General features: G+C 37.3%; 1 protein-coding gene across 1 annotated transcript in view; it reads left to right on the top strand.

Annotated features, from left to right (window-relative positions):
- The window catches only part of PKHD1 (PKHD1 ciliary IPT domain containing fibrocystin/polyductin), a 453,232-nt gene that overhangs the window by 424,003 nt on the left and 15,274 nt on the right, over positions 1 to 13,955 (top strand). Inside the window, exons 63-65 of the mRNA XM_064597023.1 lie at positions 1,319 to 1,426; positions 7,821 to 7,979; positions 11,709 to 11,828. Coding sequence (XP_064453093.1) covers positions 1,319 to 1,426; positions 7,821 to 7,979; positions 11,709 to 11,828 — 387 coding nt within the window. The remainder of the gene's footprint in view (positions 1 to 1,318; positions 1,427 to 7,820; positions 7,980 to 11,708; positions 11,829 to 13,955) is intronic.

The raw sequence follows: 13,955 nt of genomic DNA, 5'->3' as shown, positions 1-13,955 counted from the left end.
CCATTAGGCAGTTTGGCGGCTGTTCTATGAGCCAGACTCACTGCGCTCGACGGACACATTTCGATTAAATGCTGCTTTATATTCCTCCAAAGATGGGGACAATAAGGACATTTGTCAAAGGAAAAACTGCAGCATACGATTTCATGTTGAACATCTGTACTCTGCAGTTCATTGTTTGCAAGAGTTTATTGACCATAATTTTGATGCATATAGGTTTTAAAGAGTATAAACTGCATTTATCTTGGGTGCCTATCATTTATTTGAGTCTCGGCTTATTTATTTCCATTTTTCTGGGCATTTTATTTATTTTGGGATGCTGAAGAGATGAAGGAAAAGATGTTTTTGAAAAAGAACTTATAGTTAGCTCTGCAAAATTGATGAGGAAAGACAGTGTTTCCACAAAAAGGATTAAGCAATTGAATTGAAAAATGTAACACTAAGCATATTATATCTTTATGATACCTTTCAGCCTTAAAGATCTCAAACCAATTTATAAACTTTAAGACCACTCTCCCAACTCATTGTCCATCATATCGATCATCATGACATTTCCAGAGTGAACTGTAGCAGCTGTTAATTAGCAAAGTAATTTGAGGGTAGTGGAGTCAGAAGACTAATTAATGGCATTGTGAATGTGATCCTGAGTTAAGTTGCCTTCTTTCACTTTAAAAATGGATGGCCTAGTTTTAGAAGATGTAAACTTTCTTTCTTTCTTTCTTTTTTTTTTTTTTGCATTTTATTCATGGAAACTGTAGCCCAGGCAACCCAAGTTGTTAAATCAGGGTAGCCTTTATCAGTCATGATTTGATGCATTGCTGCTGTCCTGCTCTCTTGGCCTAACTCTGCCACCACATAAACTACAGACTTCTTGAAAAAAGAGAGGCAGAGCCTAGAAACTGGCCACCTATAAGATAATAGACTTTCTTGACAGACATTTAATAACAAAATAGTCAACATATAGTAGTGGTTAAGAATGTCAACTCGGAAATCAGGCAGATGTGGTTATAACCCCTACACCGAGTAATTTCACCTTTCATAAGGTTATCTATTTCCTGTTGTGTAGTTTATATAAAATGATGTCTAGAAGGCACAGCGTCTGGCATAGTACACTTTCAATTACTGTTATTATTATTCTTTCTTGGATTATTTGGTTCCAAGATTTATCTAAGAAAAGCCTGATGGGTTTTGTAATCTGTTCATTAAATCTTTTTTTTTTTTCCCCATTAGTGTCCAATTGCCTCTTTACAGAGAAGACTTGAAGAAACTGCTCTTTAGTAGGTAACTAACATTTACGTTTTGTCTCTGTGTTTGTTTATAGGATGTACTCAGGCAGAAAGTCAAGATGGTTATGTGAGCTTCTCCAACTTAGCAGTTTTGATCGCTGGGTCAAATTGGCACTTTCTTTTTACTGTCACTTCCCCTCCAGGTAATATCAGCAGAGTGTGTTTTTACTATCTGTTTCTTAAAAAAAAAAAAAGCTCCTTCTCCTTTATAATGGGAATAGCTCCTATCATGAATAGGAAGTCATCACAGTTTAGAGAAAAAAATTACCTGGTTATATCATTAAGGTATGAGAAGCAAGAACACATGTAGAAATTAAGCCTCTGGAGAATTCTGGTAAGCAAGAATCCAGATGTACATTTTCTTCTAGTTGTTAAAATTTACTTTGAATGCTTTTAATTATTATTATTATTTATTCGTTCTCTGACATGTGGTGGCATTTGGTTGGATATTAACTAGAACATTTTAATTGATAAGAAAGAGAGTCATGGGATATTGAGTAGTAGGAAATTTTACCTTTCTGTTCTGCCTTCCTCACCCACTGCCTCCCCCCAACTCCATAAATTACAACCATACCCATTCAAAATCCTGGTATTTTATTTTATTTATTTTATTTTTTATTTTTTTAAAGATTTTATTTGACAGAGAGAGACAGCGAGAGAGGGAACAGAAGCAGGGGGAGTGGGAGAGGGAGAAGCAGGTTTCCCGCGGAGCAGGGAGCCCGATGCGGGACTCGATCCCAGGACCCCGGGATCATGACCCGAGCCGAAGGCAGACGCTTAATGACTGAGCCACCCAGGCGCCCCCAAAATCCTGGTATTTTAGAAGTACAGGTATAAGGTATATATAAATTGCTTATATGCTCCAGTTCTTCTTGACAAAACCTTGAAAAAAGGTCTTCTCCCTTCTGAAACGTTCTCCACAACTTTTGCTTTATTAGAGGGTAATACTACTCAGTAAGTTTGAATTAAACTTCAAATGAACCTACGCAAAAGACTCCTCTCCCATTTCCATGAAGGGTAGAGCCAAGTCTCCTACGGAGGAGTGGTGAGAATGGAGTTTTTTGGTTTTTGCTTTTTGGGTTTTTTTTGAGAGTGTAGTTTTTGACATCCTCTTTTTAAAATATTGGGCTCTCATAGAGACACAGAATAATCCACTGGAAAAAGAGAAAAAGATTTAACTCTTGCATTCATTATTGTGATTTACCAGAAAAAAAATTCCTCAGCTAAGAGAGCCTCTAAAAGAATTCCAAAAATGCTAACACACATTTGAATTGAAAAAGTAGATATTTATAACCACTTATTAATTTGGGGCAGGAAATTAGTCTGATACCAAAGCCACACAGCTGTGGAAAGCAGTTAAGTGCACGGGCGTGATAATGCAACGTTTTATAAAATACGTTCGAATCATCATTACTGGAGTTAAACCAGATAGTTGGTGGAAATGGCCAGGGAAATCCCATGTTTTGATGTGAGATATCCAACGCCCAACAACAAATGTTTAATTAAGGCCACAGATTAGTTATCCTCATGAAACTTGAATTCAAACTGTCATAGTATACTTCTCAAAAAGCACAAACTGTGCCTCTTGGGAAAACATATAATGAGAATTCGTCAACAAGTTCTTTTTTTTTTTTTTTTTAAGATTTTATTTATTTATTTGACAGAGAGAGAGACAGTGAGAGAGGGAACACAAGCAGGGGGAGTGGGAGAGGGAGAAGCAGGCTTCCCGCGGAGCTGGGAGCCCGATGCGGGGCTCCATCCCAGGCCCCTGGGATCATGACCTGAGCTGAAGGCAGTCGCTTAACCAACTGAGCCACCCAGGCGCCCCGTCAACAAGTTCTTTAACTCACTAGTGAGGGTACCAGGAAGACGGCAAAGCTGGTTTAAAGAGCATTTGAGGTTACCGTAATGAAAAGATCAGTGTTACAGAGAAGAGTATTTGAGAGAAACGGATCACATCGCCAGCTGAAATACGTTTGCCACATTGGACATAGGGCAACAAAGCTGTAACCTTTGAGGTTACGTGTGTACAGACACCATTTGCATCTGTACTGGAGAAAAATAATTTGCAGCTTACCAATCCTCTGCAAATTACCAAGACTAGGCCTAATTAATATTAAATATATATATACACTTTTATATATATTTTATATATATTGTATTTATATTTTATTATATATTATATATTATAATAAATATATTATATAATATAAATATATATATAAAACTATGCTCCAGAGAATTTGATAAACCTTGCATGGGCCTATTTGAAAAGGCTCTGGTATGGCATCGATCAGTTCTGTAATCACTTTTTTCCTTTAATTCCAAGTCCTGGACAGTTTTTTCTGCACAAAGGGGAATACCTTCTGAGGTCAAGTATATTATTATTAATTTTAGTTTTGCAGGGCAGATATCCTTTAAATACCTATGAAAGTGTCTTTATATAGGACAGATCTGTGGAGATACATGTTCAGTGTTCTGGACCATGGGATTCCCAAGTATATATTTTGAAAAGCAATACATGCAGAGTTGGATATTTTGTCCCAGATTTGTCCGATTATTTATTTATTTATTTAAATTTTTTTTTTTTTTTTAAAGATTTTATTTATTTGACAGAGAGAGACACAACGAGAGAGAGAACACAAGCAGGGGGAGTGGGAGAGGGAGAAGCAGGCTTCCCACAGAGCAGGGAGCCCGATGCAGGGCTCGATCCCAGGACCCCGGGATCATGACCTGAGCCGAAGGCAGACGCTTAACAACCTGAGCCACCGAGGCGCCCTGTCCGATTATTTAAAGGAACTTTGTCCTTTAATTTCCTCAGTGGTTAACCAAGACTAACTAAATACTTCATCAAGGTTATTTTAAGGAATAAGTTTTACAGCCAGATGTAAAACATGGTGTAGACAAAAACTTCTAATGACAATTTATGATTTTGAGCCAGCCTTCGTGTTCACATTTACTAGATTACTACATTTTAGGTTTCACTATACCTTGCGAAACAGGCTAGCTGAGGAATTATCTTGAAAAGTTTTCTTCAGCATTTTTCCTTCAATTATTCTTCATAATTTTCAAAACCATCTCTAGGACGTGAGGCTCTGTCAGAATGAGATTTACGGAGTCTAAATTAGAGGAGAACAGATGGAAGATAGAAAGAAGACAAATATCTTGAGAGAAGAACAATATTTTAGAAGTATAGACATTGAGGAACTGAGAAATTAACTAGGTCTGACCAGATGTGTATGGGACCCTCACAAGTCTTTCTAATATGTTGACTAATCCAGCTCACTTGTTCATTTTGGAACACCCTGAGACACCACCAAGAGAGAAGGGTTTCCGTGTGTTTATTCTACTGACTTCCCAGCCAGGCTTTCCCCCTTCTTTATCATTCCTGTGACCTGGCTGTGGGAGAGAGATGGTCAGAGAACTGACCATTCCTTGGATCCATGCAGTTCATAGGGGGTTCTCAAGGGCTGCCAGGCTGAAAAGAGACTGAGGGAGCCAGGGCTACTCCTGGCCCCCAAATCCAAATAAACTCTGTTGTCCTTGCTATTTCTATGCCTGGGATACTCTTCCTCCTGAAATTCACATGACTCATTCATCCTTCCACTCAGATTTCTTCCCAAATGTCTCCTCCTCAGAGAGGCCTTTTCTGCATCACTCAGTCTACCATTCCCAGCCCTGCTCCATCGTCAGTCACTCTCTGTCTGCCAACCTCACTTTGGTCTTCATGGCACTTACTGCCACATGGCATCAGGGTATCAGTGTATTTGTCTCTGGGCTCTGTCCCCTCCCCCCACCTTAGAACCTAAGTTCCAAAAGGGACTGGAATTCTGCTGAGTTCAGCACTGTATCTTCAGAGTGTAGAAAAACCTGGCACATTATAGCACAACTATTTCTTTACAATGAGTAAGTGAGGATATTGAGATGATGTCTAAGACTGCAGTTTTGTATGTTCTTCTGCTAAAAATATTTGAAAGCTGGTGGTCTCTACTCTTAGACCCAGGTACTTCTCTGGGCTTCTAAACCAGTTTCACTGACTTCAGCCCCTCTGCCATTATTTGTGTTCGAAACACTTCCATGGCCTGATCATCCATATCCCACTTAGTTCATGCCACTTTCCAGCTCAGAATTCTTCCTTCTATGACGCCTCATTGCCTTCAGGATATAGTCAAGGGGCTTTTGGCTGACATTTACTGTGACCAAAGTTTACCTCAAATGCTTTCCAGCATTAATTCCCAATATTTTTCAGCCTTAATTTCCTAAACAATTGCTTTTTTCTTCTTTCTGCCTTTATTTGCTTAGCCTCCAAAGCCCCACTTAGATATGCTCTCTTCTGGAATGCTTTCCCTGACCATATTGATGGGAAATATCCTTCCAGAGCAATTGATTTGCATTATTCTGTTTGTGTCACATTCTGATTTGTATTACAAATGTTTGTAAATATATCTCATTTTATCTACTAGCTTGTAAATATCTTCAGAATGAGACCAGTGACTTATCCAGTTAGCAAAGTAAACAATCACCGAGCAATCATTGGAAAATGGATAAAAGAATGAGGAATTTTGTTTTACTTCATCAAATCCCCAGTAAAATCCATTCCCCCGTCTCTGGGCTAGATTTATCTTATTCAGATGCTCATAAAAAGCAACTAATTAATAACAAGCCAAGTATGTCTCAAGTATAAGATGTACACACGGGAGAACCATTTCTAGCTAATTTTATTATGGTAGCTTTGGGATCGAGTCAGCCAGGAGTCAAGAGACTGAAAACCTGACTGTAACTTTCAATCAAATTATCAGATTCAGCCCAAGGAAAGCACAGCAAAGAAAAGCATGATGTTTCCTTGAGTAGAGAAAATAAAAACTCTGTTTTTGTCTGCATTATTCAGATGAAAACCGAAGTTTGGTGTGGGTTGGTTTGTTTTGGATGTGCTACTTAAAAATCACTGGCTATCACTAATTCATGTTCATAGGCAAGCTTTTTTTTAACTTTTCATTTTTGTATTGGGGTGTAATTGACATATGATTAACTATACATACTTAAAACATATGGTTTCATAAATTTTGATGAAAATATACTCCCATGAAACCATCCCCACAATTAAGATAATGAACATATCTGTCACCCTCAAAATTGTAGGCAAATTTAAAATTTTTTTATTTAAAAAATAACATAGAATAAACTTTTTGTATGTGTTTTTATGGATTCAAATATATTAACAGATTCATGTAATTACCACCACAATCAGGATATAGAACATTTCCAAAAAATCTCCCTTATTCTGTTCCTCTGTCCTCCGTCCCCTGCACTACCACTAATCCCTGACTATCACTTATCTGTTCTTTATCTCTATTGATTTTGTCTTTTCTACCATGTCATATAAATGGAATCATAAAGTGTGTACCCTTTAGAGATGGACTTCTCTCACTTAGCATAATGCCTTTTATGGTCATCCCAGTTGTTACTTTCTTACTAATAGTCTGATTCTTTCCTTCCTCCCTCCCTCCCTCCCTCTCTCCTTCCTTCCTTCCTTCCTTCCTTCCTTTCTTTCTTTCTTTCTTTCTTTCTTTCTTTCTTTCTTTCTTTCTTTCTTTCTTTTCTTTCCTTCCTTCCTTCCTTTATTCCTTCCTCTCTCACTCCCCCCCCTTTTTTTTTATTCCTTCTTCTTTCTCTTTTTCTTCACCTCTTTTTTGGCTGAGTAGTATTCCATTGTCTGGATAAACCATTGTTGGTTTATTCATTCCCATGTTGAAGAACATTTGGGTTCTTTGCTGGTTTGGATGATTACAGACAGAGGTGCTATAAACATTTATGTACCAATTTTTATGAGTATAAGAAAGCTTTTTTTTTTTTGGATTTTGTGTGCTTTATTCCAAAAATAACATTGAAGTGAGGAAGTGAGAATGAAATTCTTCAGTCTATTAAAGGCTTTGAGATGAATTCTTAGAAAGATGCAGTCTCTAAAGGAACTTGCCCATTTTGCCCCATCATCGTGACCAAAGTGGCTCTATCTCTTCGTCACTGCTGTACTCCCAGTTTTCCAGATAACAGAATTCTCATGGACATGAGAAAATTCTCTTGGCTCTGTGGTAATAGTCCCTGTTCCCCTGTTTTGATATGTTACATGCCATTTTTTGAATAGGAGACATATGTCAGAACAAGTAGTTTCACACATTCTGGGGCTGAGAGCATTTCTGTTCTAATTAGTAGGACATGAGAGTGAAACTGAAATTTTGCACTGGTGGAAAAGGTAAGTCTGAGAAGGAAAGGGGAGAATTGGAAGAATGCCCCATTGGTAACGGACAGAATTGGAAAGAACAATTGTACGTTATTGTTGGAACTGGATTCTTGTAGTTCTTCAGAAACACAAATCTTGGCTTTATTATTAGTTCATTTAATCACTTAATTTAATAAATATTTATTGAACCTACTAAGTGGCAGGTGTTGTTGTAAACATATCTCTTCCACAATATTTTTGTTATATCAGCATCTTTATACCCTATTAACATGTTATTATGGGGGCTTTTTTTTTAACAGGGGCCAATTTTACAGCTCGGTCAAGGTCATTCACTGTCCTACCCACAGCTAGGTCCGAGAAGTCAACCATCATCTTGGCTGCTTCCCTGTGCTCAGTGGCCTCATGGCTGGCTCTGTTCTATCTGGTTTGCTGTTGGCTAAAGAAAAGCAAAAGCAGAAGTATGTAGATTTTTGTTTTGGGAATGAAAATATCGATGGGGAAATGTCATCATGTGTAATATACTAACATTTCTTTTTCTTCCCCCAAGGAGAAATTTTTATGAAACTGCAACATATTAAACCACATGGAACCAAATTACTCAGTTCATACAGTAGAGATGAAGATTGCCTAACCTTAAATAATCATAGTGATAATCATGAGAGCACATATTTATTGAATATTTACTATGGGCCGGGTTCTAAGTACTTTACATACATGGATTTATTTAATCTTCATAACAACCCTATGACGTAGGCTCTGTGTTATGGAAGTAGAGCATGAGGCACAGAAAGGCTAAGTAACTTGCCCAAGGCCACACAATCAGGGAAAAGGCAGGCAGTTTGGCTCCAGATCCTACTCTCTGAAACATTATGTTCCACTGCCCAAGTAATCTTCCAAAAAGTAAGTTTAAGGAAGAGGGGCAAGAGAATCAGAAGAGGGAAGAGAATTTTTGGTGTTTTTTGTTTTTTTTTTTCTTTCTTAGGAGCACAGAAACTGTATTCTTAGACATTTTCCCGAAAGCAGATCATTTCTTTTAGGCTGGAGACATGGAGCATCACTGAGGGAAAGAAGTTCTGGAAAGGAGGCTTCTTTCTTTCTTTCTACTCTGCTCTTAGAGTGAGGGAGATAGAGTGGCAGGCCAGGTACTGACAAGTCCCTGACTCCACCACATCAAATGAGCAGACAAAACACTTGTGAGATTAGGAGATGCTAGGAAACCAAAGTGATAAGCAAGTGTGGGTGCAAAAGAGGTGAGGCAAAGAAAGAAGGTCAAAATAAAGAAAGGAAAGAGGAAGAAGCATGGCGCCACTGCTGAAAGACTCACGGTGCTTGGGTTTCTGAGAGATGCTGGGGGAGGGAAGCTCCAGGAGACGCACTCTTTATTTTGAACCAAGCATCAGTGTGATATCCCTCCCTCTCTCCCTGTCCTGCTGGGGCTGGGCAAACTGCAAGGAAACTCAAGGGTACCTTGACTTTCTCAAGAAAAATGGGATCTCATCCTGGGTTGTTGCCTGTGATTTGTGGAATGCAGGTTTTGGTCTTTGTTTTTAAATCTAAAGTTGTGTGTGTGTGTTGCTTTTTGGTTTGAAAACAAAGACCTTTCATGTTTTTAATTTCATGCAATTCTGTGACGTATCCTATCTAATTCTCATCCTCCATTTTACAGCTAAGCCTACCGCAATGGAGGGACCTCCCACTAAGCTCTGCTCACCCCATCTCTTCCCTTCTGTTCCCCAGCGATAGAGGAAGCTTCTTCCTACAGTTACTAGCATATCATTACCTCAGTAACCTCTTTTTTGCTTTTTCAACTTTTCAGTATCTGTGGACACATTTCCCTGTATTAAATTCACATATTTTCCTGAGTGGATGCAGACTCCTAACTTTCTTTACAAAAATGAAAAGAGATCATGGAAGCACTTTATGAAAAAAAAAAAAAAAAAGGTACAGGGACGCCTGGGTGGCTCAGTTGGTTAAGCGTCTGCCTTCGGCTCAGCTCATGATCCCAAGGTCCTGGGATTGAGTCCCGCATCCGGCTCCCTGCTCAGTGGGAAGCCTGCTTCTCCCTCTCCACCTGCTGCTCCCTCTGCTTTGTGCTCTCTCTCTCTGACAAATAAATAAATAAAATCTTTTAAAAAAAGGTACAGTAATCACTTCTGTATGAGTAATTTGTTTTTTCTTCTTTATATTTTTCTGTGTTTTTCAAATTTCTAGGATTAGCATTTGTTACTTTAGAATAAAAAATATCATTCCCCATCTTCCTCATGGAACAGGATTCTCCAGTTCAGGTGTACGGTCTGTGTCAGCAGTTTACAAAATTTTGATCTCGAGACCTTGTTCTGCTTTTAGTAATTATTGAAAACCCCAAAGAGATTTTGTCAATGTGTGTCCATCTATTACTATTTCCAAATTAGAAGTTAAAAAAGCAAATGTAAAATTTACTTTACTTTAAAATGACAATAATACACGCATTATATGTTAACATAATTAACATTTTTTTATTTAAAAATGATGTTTTCAAATACATATAATGAAAAGAATGGCATTTTTATAAAACTCTTTAATGTCTACCTTAAGCTGGATTCTCTTAGCAGCTTCCGCATTACATTTGCTGCAGTGTATTGTTTTGGCTGAAGTATATGAAGAAAATCCAGCCTCACATAAGTACAAAGTAGAAGGGGAAGAGTATTTTAATAGCCTTCACAAATAATTGTGGATAATCTTCTTTGATACTGCACCCAAACTGGCCAAGAGTTAGTTACTTAAAGGTACATCTCAATGTACTTTCTATACTCTGTTACATGAAAAACCCACTAATCTATCATATACTTTGAGTGGAGCTTTTACCTATGCATGATTTTGAAACATTATGCTTTAGCCATCTGGAAAATATTGTTTCACTAAGTGATAAAGATCTTTCAAATTCTGACATATTTCATTCTATAATTTTTTTAAAATTGCATTTGTTAATATCAACATTAATCTTTAAGAGTTAGATATCTGCGAAACTTATAGTTGATATAAGTTATCCAAAATTCTAAATTTCCCATGAAAGCTTGAATTTTATCACTGGTGCCAAATACTGTCAGTTGTTTCATAGAAGTTACAGGCTGGCTTCATTCACTTAAAAAAAAACCTACCAAGTACCCAAGTATGAATAACCAGAATCTGTCTTTCATTCTTCCAAGTTCTTTCAATGTAAAAATGATGTTCCATGAAGAAATCAGATTTTTAGCTAAACTCAATCCCTAAAGTGCTTTTCCTTGAGAAAAAATATCATATGCCATGGCCTGGCATCAATTGACATTACATTACGAATTTTTTTGTTTATCCTCTGCCATTCAAACTAGAATAAAAGCTCTATGAGATCAGGGACCAGGTCTTTCTTACTCATTGTCTTTCCATTGCCTAGAACAGTTCCTGGCATGAGCAATGGAAATACATTTTTGATTAAGATATTTAATAAATAAATGAATAGAATATAAAACATCTCATCAGCCAAGAACAGAAGTCTTCAATCAAAAGCACACATCTGCACGAGCTCTGTGGATTGTACCAATGTCAATTTCCTGGTTTCGATATCATACTATATAGTTATATAGGTTGTTAACAGTGGAGGAGACTGGATGAGGGTGCATGAATTCTTCCAGTATATTTCTTTGCAACTTTCTGTGAATCTATCATTATTTCAAAATAAAAGGTTAAAGAGTATTGTAACATTCTATACCAGCTCTGTCCAGTAAAAATATAACATGAACCACAAATGTGAGGCACATGATGCAATTTTCTAGTGTCCTCTTAACCTAATATATCAACATTTATTTCAATATGCAATAAATATAAAAATATTAGATATTTTACAGTTTTTCAAAATCAGGTGCATATTTTACACTTACAGCACATCTTAATTGGAACTAGTCACATTTCAAGTGTTCTGTAGCCATATATGGTGGCTATAGTATAGTATAGTATAGTTTTATACCTTAAAGTTGCTGGTCAGTATATGGGATTGTATTTCATTATTCCTTAAACTCTGAATACATTATATGCATTCTAGTGCATGTATATCACAATCATTGTGTTGGGGCATACAAGAGAAACACCTTAGCACTTAGGACCTGTTTACAAATAAAAATGTTGTCTTACTCTAAAAACCAAGAAACAGTCACATCTTTTTCTCATTAATCTAGAAATAAAAAGTGAAGATATTTCTGAATTCCAGACTGACAATCAAAATGATCATATCCACCTCTCATCCAAGCGCAAAAGATCACAAGAGACTAAAAAGGAAGATGCCATGATGGGAGAAGGTAAGCTTGGACAGTGGGGATGATTCCCAAAAGAGACACCCATCATGGATGAACTATGGCCTCCCTCTCCCCATGGCTGTCAGTTTCTGGATCAATTGAGTTGTTAGCTCCTTCTTTAGACTGTCACTTCCTCTGAAGGAAATTACACCCCAGGATAGGAGTACCCAAGTCCAGCTGATTCACTCAGCTATTAACCAGTTATTCAAGTTGACGTTTATATTTTTTTCTTAGGAGATGATAATTGGTTTAACATTTGAATTTGTTACATAGAGAAAGGGAAAACCAAAGTATAGGCATATAATCTTTCCCTTAGCTATTGCAAAGCTGCCAATCTGGCAATATTATTGAATTTGGGAAATGAGACAGTGGAGTTACCAAATACCAACCTTACAAATTAGATTGAATATGGAACCCTTAAGAAATGAGTCAGCTTTGTTAAGCTCTGCTTTGTCGTTTAGCCATACTTTTAGCAAAATGTATTATTTGCTTACATTGTACATTAATGCTAGATGATTTTGCTTGTTATATTTTTTAATTGCCATTGGAATTGGTGCCAAGCAAAGAAAAGGTAAGCATTTACTTCAGACCAAAGATTTGCCCTTGTCCTTCTAAGACACAGAAAACAGGAAGACAGTGGTCAGAACACAAGATGGATTTGTCAAATGTGGATATGGTGTATGAAAAATATTCATATAATTTCCATGGATCTGAAACGCTTTGAAGCATACACTCTAAAGAGAATAATATTGCTATTTATTCTAAGCAATAGTCAGTATTCATGATATTTTCTGCTTGAGAAAGGAATATGAATCTTAATGGTCCTAGTACCATGTTTAACTAAAAAGTAGCAATTCCGTGTTGTTCTTCCTCTAACTACTTCAATGAACTCTGGCGTGTGTGTGTGTGTAAATATCAGTTTGTTTGCCTGTTTGAATTTTTCCACTGCAGGAAATAAAAGTTATTTTTTTAGAAATGTCCCAACAAATTAGCCAGCCATACTCCAGCCTGGCCCTACACCAGTAGGTGGTGGTGATAGTTTTGGGGTGAGTAGGTGTGAGAAGAATGAAGAGAGAGAAATGCACAGGAATTCTTTCTGGATTCCATCTAAGACCACATTAATTTTGGCTTCTAGAAACCTCTTGTCTATATTACTGCATGGAAATTCAGAACAAGTGTTTGAAAATGCTCATCTGAACTCAGCACTGCAAAGCACAGCATACTTAGCTGCATTCTTAAGCAAACAGCAAGAGTGATGCTAATCTCCCCCTAATCTAATATGGATATCTACATGAATCTCAGTTGCCCTACTTAAATTAACTACATTAAGCAGTCCACAATGCCTGGGTGTTTTATTAAGAAACATTTTTTATCTGGTGGCTTATTAATAAATTATCAGGAATGAGATAAGGGACAGGGTTTCGGTGGAAAAGTTTAGATTGAAGGGATGGGAGTATCAAAGGCCATGCTATTGGGACATCCAGGATAAAAATAGAAAGATGTGTTATCCAAATCCACCCCTAGGGATCATAGCAGATTTTTTTCCTTATTTTCTAAGCTTTGTCCAAATTTGAAGAGCATCAATTCCAAGGCAAGTAATGATGCATCTCCTACCTTTCTTCAGAAATTATTACCAGCTACAAAACAACTAGTTACTGCTAACTTCAAATAAGTTTGGTTTTATTTCATTATTTCCATGGCACTTTAGTTTCCCTTTTCCCTCTTTTTCTAAACTTTGGGGATTGGCTGTGCCTCTCCTGAGCACATTGCATTCACTAAGTACTACCTGGCACTAAAATTATTCAGCTGGTGGAATTGAGCATTTCCACTCCCATAGATTCAGACTGTAAACTCATCAGGTTATGGCTTTTACTAAAAATTGCATGGATGCAATAGGGGGAGTGGAGTTACAATGCAGGAAGAAAGGAGCGCTGCCTATATCCCTCATATTTTATTGTTACCAGCCACCTGAGCTGGCTTTTAAAATTCATATCTGCATTTGTCACTCTGCCAGTCAGTAGATCTAATGAATTTCCAGTGTTAGCTAGAGAGCCGGAGAATGCGACAGTTAACAGCATGAAAGCTAAGAGTCAGATAGACTGAGTTTAATCCTGACTTTCCCATTGACTT

The sequence above is a fragment of the Mirounga angustirostris genome, unplaced genomic scaffold (assembly GCF_029215605.1).
Source record: "Mirounga angustirostris isolate CCGP_5_RB_7025 unplaced genomic scaffold, mMirAng1.0.hap1 SCAF_8, whole genome shotgun sequence".
Lineage (NCBI taxonomy): Eukaryota > Metazoa > Chordata > Mammalia > Carnivora > Phocidae > Mirounga > Mirounga angustirostris.
The sequence above is the reverse complement of the archived record's forward strand: the minus strand, read 5'-3'. Positions and strand labels throughout refer to the sequence as shown.